The following is a 12,723-nucleotide window of genomic DNA, read 5'->3' as shown; positions in this document are numbered from 1 at the left end:
GTCAGCGTCGATAGACACTATTCGGTCATTGATCTGATCACCTGAAGTGTGAGGAGGAAACCACTGCAATCCCATGAACACACAGAGCCAGATACCCAGAATGCACTGCAGCTGTACCTGCTCGTCCTCGCTGACGACGGACTGAGACTTGATCTTCTCTTTGAACCGAAAACTCATCTGTTCCTGCTGAAGAGTCCGTTTCCTCTGATGAGCCGTTTCCACGGAGACACACAGGACACACCTTTAAAAATGCTCTCACTGTCTACGTCACCACATGTCAGAGGGAAATATTTACTGTTCTACACTTATTCATCACATGTGACCTGGACTGATTTCACTCCTAAACTCCAGTTCTGTTCTGTTCACGTCAGCCACGCCCACAATCTGGATCACACATGTGAAATACAAAGGTGACCAGCTTCACCTGTGGATCAGATCTTTACTTCTTCAGTGTTTTTGTGACTAGGTAAGTCCCATATTCATCTGTAAGGGAGGCTGACATTAAAACCAGAAGAGGAGACAAGGAAAGGAATCGAGGAGATAAGGAGGCACAAAATGGAGACTTCTCTTCCTGTGTGCTGTGTCCTTCTTCTAAAGGGAAACTATGTGTTGGAGGGGTCGGGCTCCACTGGGACTAAAGTAAAACACTGACGATTCATCTCTTTCTACTACTTGTTATTGGACTCTACTGAACTCTACTGGGCTCTACTACGTGAATCTACTGGTCTGGACTGACTCCCAGTGTTTACCGGCCTCCATGAAGACATGCGTGTTGGAGCTGTGTCTGGCGGACAGTCTGGAGACTGAGGGGCAGGAGGGAGGCTGGACGACAGCTCCCCCTGCTGGTCAACACACACCGTTCATTAATTATTATCATTAGTGAGACTCTGATTCACATGTTTGTGGTTTATAATGAAGCAGATTTCATGTCATGGATATTAATATTCTGTCTTTCATTATTTTGTTTGTTTTAAATAGAAACTGTGACTGATATAAAAAATGTCTACCTGCTGATGTTTTATTTTTACAATCTTTAATTTTTCACATTGACAGACTGTGTCAGTGTGTTAAACCCAACAACACACAAATAATGAAATCAGGATATAAAAAAGTATAGTCCCATCCTTTACACGTGAACACAGATCTGTTTTCTTGAAACAAACTTTATTCTGTCATGTCTCCATCAGCACCAGACATCACCCGTCCTGGACCTGGTTTTTAATATCACTGACCTGACCAGACGTCAGATCAGATTGTCTCAATAACATTTCTTATTTTCTGTTTCAGGACGACCGGTGTGTTTTTACAGTTTATTGATTTGACCTGTGCTTTTAGATAAACCTTTAATCAATAAATTATCTCTGACATCAGCTCTCTTCTCAACCTGACGACCTCGTAGTTTCACATCACCAGACTGATTCTGGGAGGCGTATTAGTCTGGAACTGTTCCTTTTTGATTTAGAGATGTTATCAACGGGAGTGGATCAAAAAGCCTTCTAGATAACTGGGTAGACTTTAAACCAATCAGAGTGATGAACTGGTGACGTAGCTCTTAGCAACACACACAAGTTGGATCTGGTTCTACAGCTACAGTCCAGTAAAATACAGTCCTGAAAACATCGCAGGTGATCTGAGCCTGGACCTGCACACTGGATCCTTCTGAATCCTTCTGAATGTGGAGCGGGCCAGATCTGACCTCACCTGCCGACGTAAAGCTGCAGCAGCAGAAGTAGGAGGAGTCCGGCAGGAGGCTGAGTTCTCGTCCAGCTTTGCCTGCAGCTGATTGGCCATCAGACGTACTTTAGAGTGACTGGACCCACCAACATATGCCTCATCACACACCTGGCTGTCGCCGCCACCGTTCTGGAAACAGGAAGTTGACTGAAACAGAAAGCATGAAACTGAAGAGTGAAACGACTTGCTGCTGCTCCGATCACCGACCTGCTGCAGCTCTCGACTCGTCCTCCTCCGTTTACCACGAGCTTCTTTCTGCTCCTGTTCAGACAGCGAGGAGTTAAAGCTCAACGATGCAAGACACAACCATAAAGACACGTCATAAAGACACCATCATGACGACACAATCATAAAACTATTAGGAGCTGCAGGACCTTCGGGTTTCTCTTCCTGGACGGACTGAGTCCCAGTCTGCTGAGGAGGGATGCTGGAGTGATGAGTGCTGATCTCAGGTCAGAACTCTGACTCAGACAAGCTGAAACATCCAGAGACACATCAGCTCAGTGGTTTGTAGGTCAAACAGTCATGTTTTATGTCATAAAATGTCTTCAGTATCTCACTAGCAGGGGGGTGGCGTGTCCCGGAGCAGCTGGTAGAACTGACTCAGGTACATCACCATCGACAGAGAGTCTGGTTCTCCGACAGACGACATTTCTTCAACCGTCATCAGAGGAGAAATCCCAAACTCTCGTTCAGCCACATCAAAGCCGAGCCAAGTGTTTTCTTCCAATGACGACTCGTCCAGGGAGTCAAAGTCTCTGAGGTCAGACAGGAAGTTAGACAGAAAAGAAAAGCAAAGAAAAGGTCAGGACAGACAAGAAATCTGGGAGACCGGAAGTCAAATTTGAGAGTCATGTGGACTTAATAGAACAAACTTGTCCCGTTTTATTGTCTGAGTTATTTTTGTGATCAGCTGATTGTTGCTGTAAGTTTACATGAGGTCGGGCCGATATCGATGAATCAGAGCACACAGAGCGAGGCCGCTCTTCCAGGAAGTAGTCAGGTCCGTAACCGACACGCCACGGTAACCACGAGTCTGCTCCTGACACCAAGTCAGCAGCTGATTGGACTGAGAGGACACATCTGTCAGAGAGGATGAGACAGAGGACCAGTCACATCAAAGACAGAAGACCAATCACATCAGAGAGGATGAGACAGAGGACCAATCACATCAGAGACAGAAGACCAATCACATCAGAGAGGATGAGACAGAGGACCAATCACATCAGAGAGGATGAGACAGAGGACCAATCACATCAGAGACAGAAGACCAATCACATCAGAGAGGATGAGACAGAAGACCAATCACATCAGAGAGGATGAGACAAAAGACCAATCACATCAGAGAGGATGAGACAGAGGACCAATCACATCAGAGACAGAAGACCAATCACATCAGAGAGGATGAGACAGAAGAACTCACCTTCTCTGAGGGTTCTGGGTGACGGCAGACGGATGATGTCACAGTCTGTGTTTAGACCTGCCTCCTCACCTGTATCCACCAGATGTCTCACCTGAAGAACATAAATTAAGTGTGGGACCGTGATGTCTCTGGCGCTGAATGAACGAGCAGATATCAGTGATTGTACCTGAGCAGGTGTGATGAGCAGGCAGTTGATGTTCAGGTATCTGGTTGTTGGATCAACTGTAAACAGACCAAAGTTCTTTTGAAGGTTCTCTGGAGTCGTCTGAGGGAGGAGCCGGTATATACTCTCTCTGAGAGATGGACAGGAAGAGACAGACAGGAAGAGAGACAGGTTTTGTATGACTGTACATCATATAGAGAATATAATGACAGAATAAACCGACCTCTCTGCAAGGACGTCCAGAGGACTTCCTCCTTGAGACCAGCTCCTGATCATCCAGGCCGCATCGAGAGCTGCCAGGAAACCTCGAGCTATCCCTGTTCCCATTGGCCAGAAGGGCTGCAGACAGAGAGGAGGACAGACAGACCTTCATCATCATCACCATCACCTGTCTTTCAGACTTAGGGGGTTAAATATCAACAGTGATCATGAATTGATGAGTCACTGATCAGGTCACAGTGTAGACAGATGAAGCTACAGCCGCTCTACATGACTGTTTTGGGTGCACGGACAGAAAAATGTTCAGAGACGCTGCCACTCAGCAGAAAAGCATCACCCTGCAGGAATATTCATCTTCAGTGACATCATATATCAGCAGATGTGTTGATGGACCAGGACTGGATGACTGGAGAGGCCAGAGAGCTCCGTTCTTTCAGTCGGGTGCAACGCCACCAGAGAGAGAGACTGGAGAGGACCTCAACACCAACAGCACTAAAGATATGTGGCAGCAGATGAGCTGAACACATCAGAGATAACGTCCATCAGTCTGGACCCTCACCAGTCTGGACCCTCACCAGTCTGGACCCTCATCAATCTGGACCCTCATCAGTCTGGACCCTCACCAGTCTGGACCCTCACCAGTCTGGACCCTCACCAGTCTGGACCCTCATCAGTCTGGACCCTCACCAGTCTCGACCCTCACCAGTCTGGACCCTCATCAGTCTGGACCCTCACCAGTCTGGACCCTCATCAGTCTGGACCCTCACCAGTCTCGACCCTCACCAGTCTGGACCCTCATCAATCTGGACCCTCACCAGTCTGGACCCTCATCAATCTGGACCCTCACCAGTCTGGACCCTCACCAGTCTGGACCCTCATCAGTCTGGACCCTCATCAGTCTGGACCCTCACCAGTCTCGACCCTCACCAGTCTGGACCCTCATCAATCTGGACCCTCACCAGTCTCGACCCTCACCAGTCTCGACCCTCACCAGTCTGGACCCTCACCAGTCTGGACCCTCACCAGTCTGGACCCTCATCAATCTGGACCCTCACCAGTCTGGACCCTCACCAGTCTGGATCCTCATCAGTCTGGACCCTCACCAGTCTGGACCCTCATTAGTCTGGACCCTCACCAGTCTGGACCCTCATCAGTCTGGACCCTCACCAGTCTGGATCCTCATCAGTCTGGATCCTCACCAGTCTGGACCCTCATTAGTCTGGACCCTCATTAGTCTGGACCCTCATCAGTCTGGACCCTCATCAGTCTGGACCCTCATCAGTCTGGACCCTCATCAGTCGGGATCCTCATCAGTCTGGACCCTCACCAGTCTGGACCCTCATTAGTCTGGACCCTCATTAGTCTGGACCCTCACCAGTCTGGACCCTCATTAGTCTCGACCGTCATCAGTCCGGACCCCCACTAGTCTAGACCCTCACCAGAGACCTGTCTCACCCTCAGCAGAGATCTATCTCACCTCCAACAGACTGTCTCCCACCAGTGTGACCAGCAGCTGGTGTCCTTGGCGTTGGCGAATCATGGCGGCGTTCTCTGATGCGTACATGCAGGTGAAGTCGAACATAGCGACGTCCGGCTGGCCGTAGTGATTCATGGCGAAGTCCAAAGATGGCAGCTGATGATTGGTGGAGAAGTTGGCTGCCTCGCAAGCGTATATCTGCAATGCATTCTGGTCCACGTTCCCTCGAGAGAGAAGCAGCTCAGTGTCTGTGAAGTCCTGTAGGGAGGACAGATATCAGTCTGGTCTGAGCTGGACTGTGTGGCTCTGATGTGTTCAGCTGTAAACTCACCTGTAAGATGACTCCTTTATCCAACAGACTCTGTTTCTTGGCCGTCATCACAAAGTAGTGAGTATCATCTTTGTAGTACACAATGTTCTCCAGGTCGATCCCTGACACAGAACATGACGAGGTCAGGTCCACTCGTTAACAGTCTCATAACGACTTCATTAAACTTAGACTTCATTCCCACCTGTTTCCTGCCGTAGCTCCTGGAAGAACCTCTGGTTGAAGATAAAAGCCACTCCGCTGATCTCCTCCACTTTGGCCTCAGCTGTTGTGTTCCTGTTTTTAAAGTTGGCTGTGATGGCGATCGCCAGCTTCCCTCTGAACTCTTTACGCCTGAAACCTGTTAGACTGTTAGCATGTTTACTGATATCAGCCAATCATGATGTAACTAATTGTTAGCATGTTAGCAAGCTCACACCTATCTCTTCAGTCTGAGGGAAACCTCAGATCTGGTTTAATTTAACCTGCATCTTCAGACTCAGCTGTAATCTGTTACTTCAGTCTGGAGGAGTACTCAGGTGACAAATTCTGTCTTGTACCTGGCAGCGTGTTCCTGCGTCCGTCAGCTCCGATAATGACATCAAACTCCAGCTGATTGACAGGATGAGACTTTGGTTTCACATCCATCCTCCAGCCCACCTCTGCAGGTACACAGGTAGAGAGACAGGTACACAGGTGGTGAGACAGGTATACGGGAACACAGGTGGAGAGACAGGTACACCGGTAGAGAGACAGGTACACCGGTAGAGAGACAGGTACACAGGTAGAGAGACAGGTACACAGGTGGTGAGACAGGTATACGGGAACACAGGTGGAGAGACAGGTACACAGGTGGAGAGACAGGTACACAGGAACACAGGTGGAGAGACAGGTACACAGGTGGAGAGACAGGAACACAGGAACACAGGTGGAGAGACAGGTACACAGGTGGAGAGACAGATATAAAGGAACACAGGTGGAGAGACAGGTACACAGGTGGAGAGACAGGTACACAGGAACATAGGTGGAGAGACAGGTACACAGGTGGAGAGACAGGAACACAGGAACACAGGTGGAGAGACAGGTACACAGGTGGTGAGACAGATATAAAGGAACACAGGTGGAGAGACAGGTACACAGGAACACAGGTGGAGAGACAGGTACACAGGTGGAGAGACAGGTACACAGGTGGTGAGACAGATATAAAGGAACACAGGTGGAGAGACAGGTACACAGGAACACAGGTGGAGAGACAGGTACACAGGTGGAGAGACAGGTACACAGGAACACAGGTGGAGAGACAGGTACACAGGTGGGAGAGACAGGTACACAGGTACACAGGTGGAGAGACAGGAACACAGGTGGAGAGACAGGTACACAGGTGGAGAGACAGGAACACAGGTGGAGAGACAGGTACACAGGTGGAGAGACAGATATAAAGGAACACAGGTGGAGAGACAGGTACACAGGTGGAGAGACAGGTACACAGGAACACAGGTGGAGAGACAGGTACACAGGTGGAGAGACAGGTACACAGGTACACAGGTGGAGAGACAGGAACACAGGTGGAGAGACAGGTACACAGGTGGAGAGACAGGAACACAGGTGGAGAGACAGGTACAAAGGTGGAGAGACAGAAACACAGGTACACAGGTGGAGAGACAGGAACACAGGTACACAGGTGGAGAGACAGAAACACAGGTACACAGGTGGAGAGACAGGTCGTTCTCACTCTGTCTGAGCTGATCCTCCGGCGGCTCCACCAGGTTTTTAAACTCCACATTGACATGGACCTCCACCCCCAGCAGTAAGGCAACCTTCAGCAGGACCAGCTGCAGCTGACGGATACCTGCAGAAAAAAAATAGGTGGTGCTGACTGGATGAACCAGATGTTCGGATCAGACAGGAGTAAAAGATCTAAGACTCACTAATGTGGTCGATGGAGCCGGCGCAGAACTTCCCGTGGAACTTTTTGGCACCGAGGCCCCGCAGGTCATGGATGGTGAAGGGCCACAGGTGGAGCACATTGTTCCTGGAGAATGAGTCCCTCTTCTCCAGCAGCACCACCCGAGCTCCCATGAAGCTCAGCTCCACCGCTGTCCTCAGACCACAGGGCCCAGCCCCGATGATCACACACTGACCAATCAGAGACAGAGAAGACAACAGCTGACCAGTCAGAGAGAGAAGACAACAGCTGACCAGTCAGAGAGAGAAGACAACAGCTGACCAGTCAGAGAGAGAAGACAACAGCTGACCAATCAGAAACAGTATATCTGATGCACACTGTATATGATACACTCTGAGTGCTGACCGTGGTGTTGTTGCAGACGCGGGCCCTCTGGTACTCCTGCTGTGCAGCCCTTCGGTCCAGTTTTGCCCACAGAGCATTGGCCTTCCAGTAGTTGAGGCGGCGTTTAATTGGTCGGTACAGCGGCCTCTCGGCGCCGCTCCTGTCCAGCTGCAGGTGTTCACACAGCTGGCTGAAGGACCGCAGCGCCGCCCTGCATGTTGACGACGACACAAACTCATCGAACAGCTCCTGAGCTCGGCATTCTGGGTACGACTTGTCTCCCATGGCGACCCCGGAGGCTGCAGGGCACCATGGGTAGAGTGTCACCTGACTCCAGGTCGCCCTCTGGTGTCAGAGAGAGGATTCACCCTGAAACTGAGAGTTTCCACAGCTTCATGTTTGTAAGACTTTAACTTTGTTGTTTTCATGATGGTGACGTCACAGGGCAGTTAACCTATTTTATCCTGTTTGTGTCAGATTTTATAGAACTGATTTTATTGTGAAGTCACTTTGACCTTTGACCAAATTCTACTCAGTTCATTGTTGAGTCGTTGTGAAGTCACGAAACAGATGTATTTCTAAGAGGCTTGAGTTTGTGGAGACTAAACGGTCTGTTCTTCACAGGACGTCGGACCGTCTCCATCTGTGATCAGGACGACCAGAACACGTCTTCTGGCCACCAGAAGAAGAACAAGACGAAGGACATGACAGATAAGTGTGTGTGTGTGTGTGTGTGTGTGGGTGTGAGTGCGTGGACTTAACACAGTATGAATAGAAACAAAGAGGCTCATACAGACCAGACCCATCTGTACCAAGTACCAACACACTCACACACACACACACACACACACACACACACACACACACACACACACACACACACTCACACACACACACACACACACACACACTCACACACACACACACACACACACTCACACACACACACACACACACACACACACACACACACAGAGAGAGCTGTATTTTCCTGATCAAACTGTTATTTGTTGCTGTTAATTCACATATTGATTCTAATAAGTGAAATAACTTAAACTTTGTCTAAAGTTGAATTTTTCAACTCATAAACAATAAATCTGCAAATTAAACAACAAATATAAGATACGATATGTTTTCACCGACGCAGCAGGAATAGTTACTTTCTTTATATACATTTAAACACGAGACCAGCTGACTGTAAAGGTGGAAAAGTGACCTGTTAGTTCAGGTAGAGACACCTGGCTGTTCAGAAACACACCTACTCGTTGATAATCCACTATCTACACAGAACTTTATATTTACAACTAAACGCTCATGATTGTTATCGAGTTTGTGTAAAATACACACACACACACACACACACACATAATATTGAGGTGTAAATGTGTGAAATGAGTTGTTGTGTACTCACATCTCACAGAGCTGCTGTCCATCTTCAGCTGCTGCCACAGACCGTCTAAATCCACTCTAATCACACACACACACACACATACACACACAAACACACACACACACACACACACACACACAGTGTCTGAGGGGTCAGTGGGTGGAGTCTGCTCTCCACTCACCCCTCCTCCCTGAGGACAGACAGTAATCTGTCTGAGCTAATAGGATTAACAAGCAGATCAGGAGCCAGAGATCATCATCATCATCATCATCATCACCTTCATCGTCTACACACAACAGCACCACCGTCAGGCTGAAATGGTCACTAACATCCTCCTCATCCACCTTATTTCTGACAGAAGAACCATCATGTTGTCACCTCAACCAAAAGGTTAATATTCTGCTGGTCCAGGTAGTACAGGTGTGAACGCCCCTGAGACAACCTAACCTCAACATCACCAGACTCCCTTAGAAATGTTCTGGTTTTAAGAGTTGTTGAGTTAAAACAAACTTTCTAACGTAGTAAAACTGTGTCTGTGACAGATTGTAACTCATTGTGTCCTTGTTGTAAATTCAGCATTAAATATAATACATGAAGCCGACTTTCATCCACAACACCAGACTCCCTTAACAAATCAGCTCAGTTTAGGAGTTGTTTTGTAGCATTACACTTTATAAACATTATGCAACTATATCAATGATTCTAACTCATTGTGTCCTTGTTGTAAATTCAGCATTAAATCTTTCAGCTGAAGTTGTTTGTCTCCTTGTAAAAAGTGTCAGTTTGTGGCAGCATGTCTGTACCAGCCTGTCTGCTTCTGTGTCTAAAGTGCTAAAGTCTTACCTGCCAACATTGATCAGCTGTTTGAACACACTGTTTACACTGATTTCACCATTTACACTCCATTTATGAAAGAAGAAACATGTTATTGATCTAAACATGTCACATGTTACAAAGACACTAAACAGTAACAATATAGGCTCCTTCTTTGTCCCCGTGGAGAAAGTCCCCAGACTCCCTTAACAAATGTGTCAGTTTAGTGAGTTGTTGAGTTGGAGACACTTTATAAACTCTGTGAAACTCTGTCTCTGACTCATTCTGCATTATTTGGACCTTCTTGTTCATTCAGCTGATGTTCTACATGAACTTCTTTCTTCAGTTTTGTTTCTTTTTAGTATTTTGAGGCTTTCGTGTCTAAATACAAAATATAAAGATTTCATCTTCACAATTAAACACAAAATCTCCAAACATTTTCACGTCATACTTTAATGAATGGATTCAACCTTTTGTCATCCATCCATCCATCCATCCATTTTCATCCGCTTATCCGGGGCCGGGTCGCGGGGGCAGCTGCCTGAGCAGGGACACCCAGACCTCCCTCTCCCCGGATACTGCCTCCAGCTCTTCCGGGAGGACCCCAAGGCGTTCCCAGGCCAGCTGGGCGACATAGTCACACCAGCGTGTCCTGGGTCTTCCTCGGGGTCTCCTCCCGGAGGGACATGCCAGGAACACCTCCCGAGGGAGGCGTCCCGGGGGCATCCGAAACAGATGCCCGAGCCACCTCAGCTGGCTCCTCTCGATGTGGAGGAGCAGCGGCTCTACTCTGAGCTCCTCCCGGGTGACAGAGCTCTTCACCCTATCTCTAAGGGAGCGCCCTGCCACCCTGCGGAGGAAACTCATTTCGGCCGCTTGTATCCGGGATCTTATTCTTTCGGTCATGACCCAAAGTTCATGGCCATGTCATTTTAAATATATTTTAATGAAAAACCTGTCAATAAATGATGAGCTGACTTTAAAATAAATAAAAATAAACATAGAAACTTTCATACATTTTTTTGAGCAGCAGGATCAGCTGCTCAGTGTGCAGTGGCGCCCTCTGGTGTCTGAAGGCGTCACTGCAACAGTCACACTGGTGGAACTGAAAACACAATTTATTGTTCTTCTAACATCGAACTGCTGATTCAAACAAACCCAAACTTGAAATCTCTGTTTCGGTTTCTGTTGATGTCCAACACTCTTTATTTCATTTATTTGATAGTAAATTCTGCAGTTTTTAGATTAACAAACAATTTAAGGAAGACTCTTTAATTAACCAGACTTCATTCATAGATTTATAAATTAATTGACTTCAGTGTTAATGACGGCACAGAAACAGTTGAAACAAATAAAATATTTAATATCTTTACATTACAAATGTTACAATAATAAAGTAACAAACATGTAGCAGTTTTATTTTGAAATCATCAGGAGTTTTGCTGAAAAAAAAAGAAAAAAATATAAAAATATTTTAATAAAATAGATAAATATGTTCTGAAAAGGTGTGAACTGTGACGTGTTTCTCACCAGCAGAGCTCGTCCTTTAGTTTCTATCGGTAACAGAAAGTTCCCCAGAGCACAGACCACACAGGCCACAGCAAACGGACTGAGAGCTGAAATCACCGACTGAGACATCAGCACCTGAAGTACACACACAGAGTGATGTCACACCTGCACAGAACAAACACCTGAACTCACCCGAGTGGTTCACAGGCAGGACACTAAACTCACCTGAGCGATGAACGGAGCGATCATCCCTCCGATCCGACTGAACGACGTACAGAAGCCCATCCCCAAAGACCGAGCCGCCGTGGGATACACCTGATGGACAGAAACACATCATCTGAGACCAGGACCAGTCAAAACCTTCACTTAAACCAGCAGAGTCTGGACCTACCTCAGCAGTGTAAATATAAACCACATTAAAGTTCATGGAGACCAGAGACCGGAGCAGGAACAGCAACACTGTGAACCCGAACCTGAAGTGACAAAGAGGGACAGAACGTCTTTAAAAACCTGGACCCAGTCAGACCAGAGGTCTTCATAAACCTGGACCCAGTCAGAATGGAGGTCCTCTTGAACCTGGTAAGAAAGTAACTGCGACAGAGTAAAAGAGTCTCTGAGGTTCTTACATGGTGGTGCAGATGTTGAGCAGCATGAACAAAATGGCCGCCACCAGCTGCAGGACGGTCAGACTCATCTTCCGTCCGAGCACGTTGAGCAGACAGATGTTTACTGGGACCACTGGGAGGACGGAGGAGGACAGAGGAGGAGGCGATCAGATATGTTTGTGAACACACCGTCTGATTCAACCACTGAACCAGTGACAGCAGCACCAGACTCCCTTAACAAATGTGTCAGTTTAGTAAATGGTAAATGGTCTGCATTTTTATAGCGCTTTTCCAGTCTAACGACAGCTCAAAGCGCTGTACAACACATGCCACATTCACCCATTCACACACACATTCATACACTGATGACGGAGGCGGCCATGCAAGGCGCCAACTGCTCATCAGGAGCAATTTGGGGTTCAGTATCTTGCTCAAGGACACTTCGACATGCAACTAACTTTTACTCTGTGAAACTCTGTCTCTGACTCATTCTGCATTATTTGGACCTTCTTGTTCATTCAGCAAATGTTCTACATGAACTTCTTTCTGTCTTTGAGTAGAAACATGGAGTCTGTTTGTCTCAGAGATGGACGGGTTTGTTTCATACAGAGCAGGAAGTGACATCACATCACTGGCAGGTTAATGTAGCTGTGAAGTGATGGACTAACAATGTAATGAGATTACTCAGGATGGATGGTGACACCAGGTCTCAACAGGCTCAGAGAAGAAACACTTTGGGATCAATTAAATATACTTACGTGCGACCTCTCCGAGGCAGCTGATGAGCAGCGTC

At 47.4% G+C, this 12,723-nt stretch overlaps 3 protein-coding genes across 5 annotated transcripts in view; all 3 read right to left on the bottom strand.

Annotated features, from left to right (window-relative positions):
• LOC115595314 (protein-methionine sulfoxide oxidase mical3a-like) overlaps positions 1 to 12,723 on the bottom strand; it is a 47,428-nt gene that overhangs the window by 14,763 nt on the left and 19,942 nt on the right.
• On the bottom strand, positions 1,936 to 9,180 carry LOC115595317 (protein-methionine sulfoxide oxidase mical3a-like). Of its 3 annotated transcripts, none has more exons than XM_030439621.1 (15): positions 9,025 to 9,170; positions 7,635 to 7,824; positions 7,252 to 7,459; positions 7,056 to 7,172; positions 5,884 to 5,985; positions 5,529 to 5,684; positions 5,348 to 5,448; positions 5,017 to 5,274; positions 3,544 to 3,659; positions 3,324 to 3,450; positions 3,158 to 3,248; positions 2,670 to 2,817; positions 2,295 to 2,492; positions 2,109 to 2,209; positions 1,936 to 1,995 (listed from the first exon to the last, which is right to left on the bottom strand). In XM_030439621.1, coding segments are annotated over exons 1-14 (1,836 nt in total). In that variant the 5' UTR covers positions 9,027 to 9,170; the 3' UTR covers positions 1,936 to 1,995; positions 2,109 to 2,187. The 3 variants fall into 3 exon arrangements, with proteins under 3 accessions (XP_030295481.1, XP_030295480.1, XP_030295482.1); XM_030439620.1 differs by having other exon boundaries at positions 7,635 to 7,988; positions 9,025 to 9,169; XM_030439622.1 differs by lacking the exons at positions 1,936 to 1,995; positions 2,109 to 2,209; positions 2,295 to 2,492; ... (4 more) ...; positions 5,017 to 5,274; positions 5,348 to 5,448 and having other exon boundaries at positions 5,563 to 5,692; positions 7,635 to 7,988; positions 9,025 to 9,180.
• The window catches only part of LOC115595905 (putative transporter SVOPL), a 4,331-nt gene continuing 2,765 nt past the window's right edge, over positions 11,158 to 12,723 (bottom strand). The window contains exons 5-10 of the mRNA XM_030440757.1: positions 12,689 to 12,723; positions 11,952 to 12,063; positions 11,717 to 11,798; positions 11,551 to 11,640; positions 11,347 to 11,460; positions 11,158 to 11,258 (exon numbers count right to left, since the gene is read on the bottom strand). The exon at positions 12,689 to 12,723 is cut by the window's right edge and continues 162 nt beyond it. Coding sequence (XP_030296617.1) covers positions 11,247 to 11,258; positions 11,347 to 11,460; positions 11,551 to 11,640; positions 11,717 to 11,798; positions 11,952 to 12,063; positions 12,689 to 12,723 — 445 coding nt within the window. The 3' untranslated portion in view covers positions 11,158 to 11,246. The remainder of the gene's footprint in view (positions 11,259 to 11,346; positions 11,461 to 11,550; positions 11,641 to 11,716; positions 11,799 to 11,951; positions 12,064 to 12,688) is intronic.

The sequence above is a fragment of the Sparus aurata genome, chromosome 14 (assembly GCF_900880675.1).
Source record: "Sparus aurata chromosome 14, fSpaAur1.1, whole genome shotgun sequence".
NCBI lineage: Eukaryota > Metazoa > Chordata > Actinopteri > Spariformes > Sparidae > Sparus > Sparus aurata.
Note: the sequence above shows the minus strand (reverse complement) of the source record. Positions and strands in the feature narration are given on the sequence as shown.

Bases quoted from the DNA above. Each gene is read 5' to 3' on its own strand.
- LOC115595317 (XM_030439620.1), bottom strand. From the start codon at position 7,898: ATGGGAGACAAGTCGTACCCAGAATGCCGAGCTCAGGAGCTGTTCGAT. The intron at 5,449-5,528 runs GTGGGAATGAAG...GTTCTGTGTCAG, and splicing joins GGAGCTACGGCAGGAAACAG to GGATCGACCTGGAGAACATT. The intron at 3,660-5,016 runs GTGAGATAGATC...CTCTGTCTGCAG, and splicing joins TGGGAGACAGTCTGTTGGAG to CCCTTCTGGCCAATGGGAAC.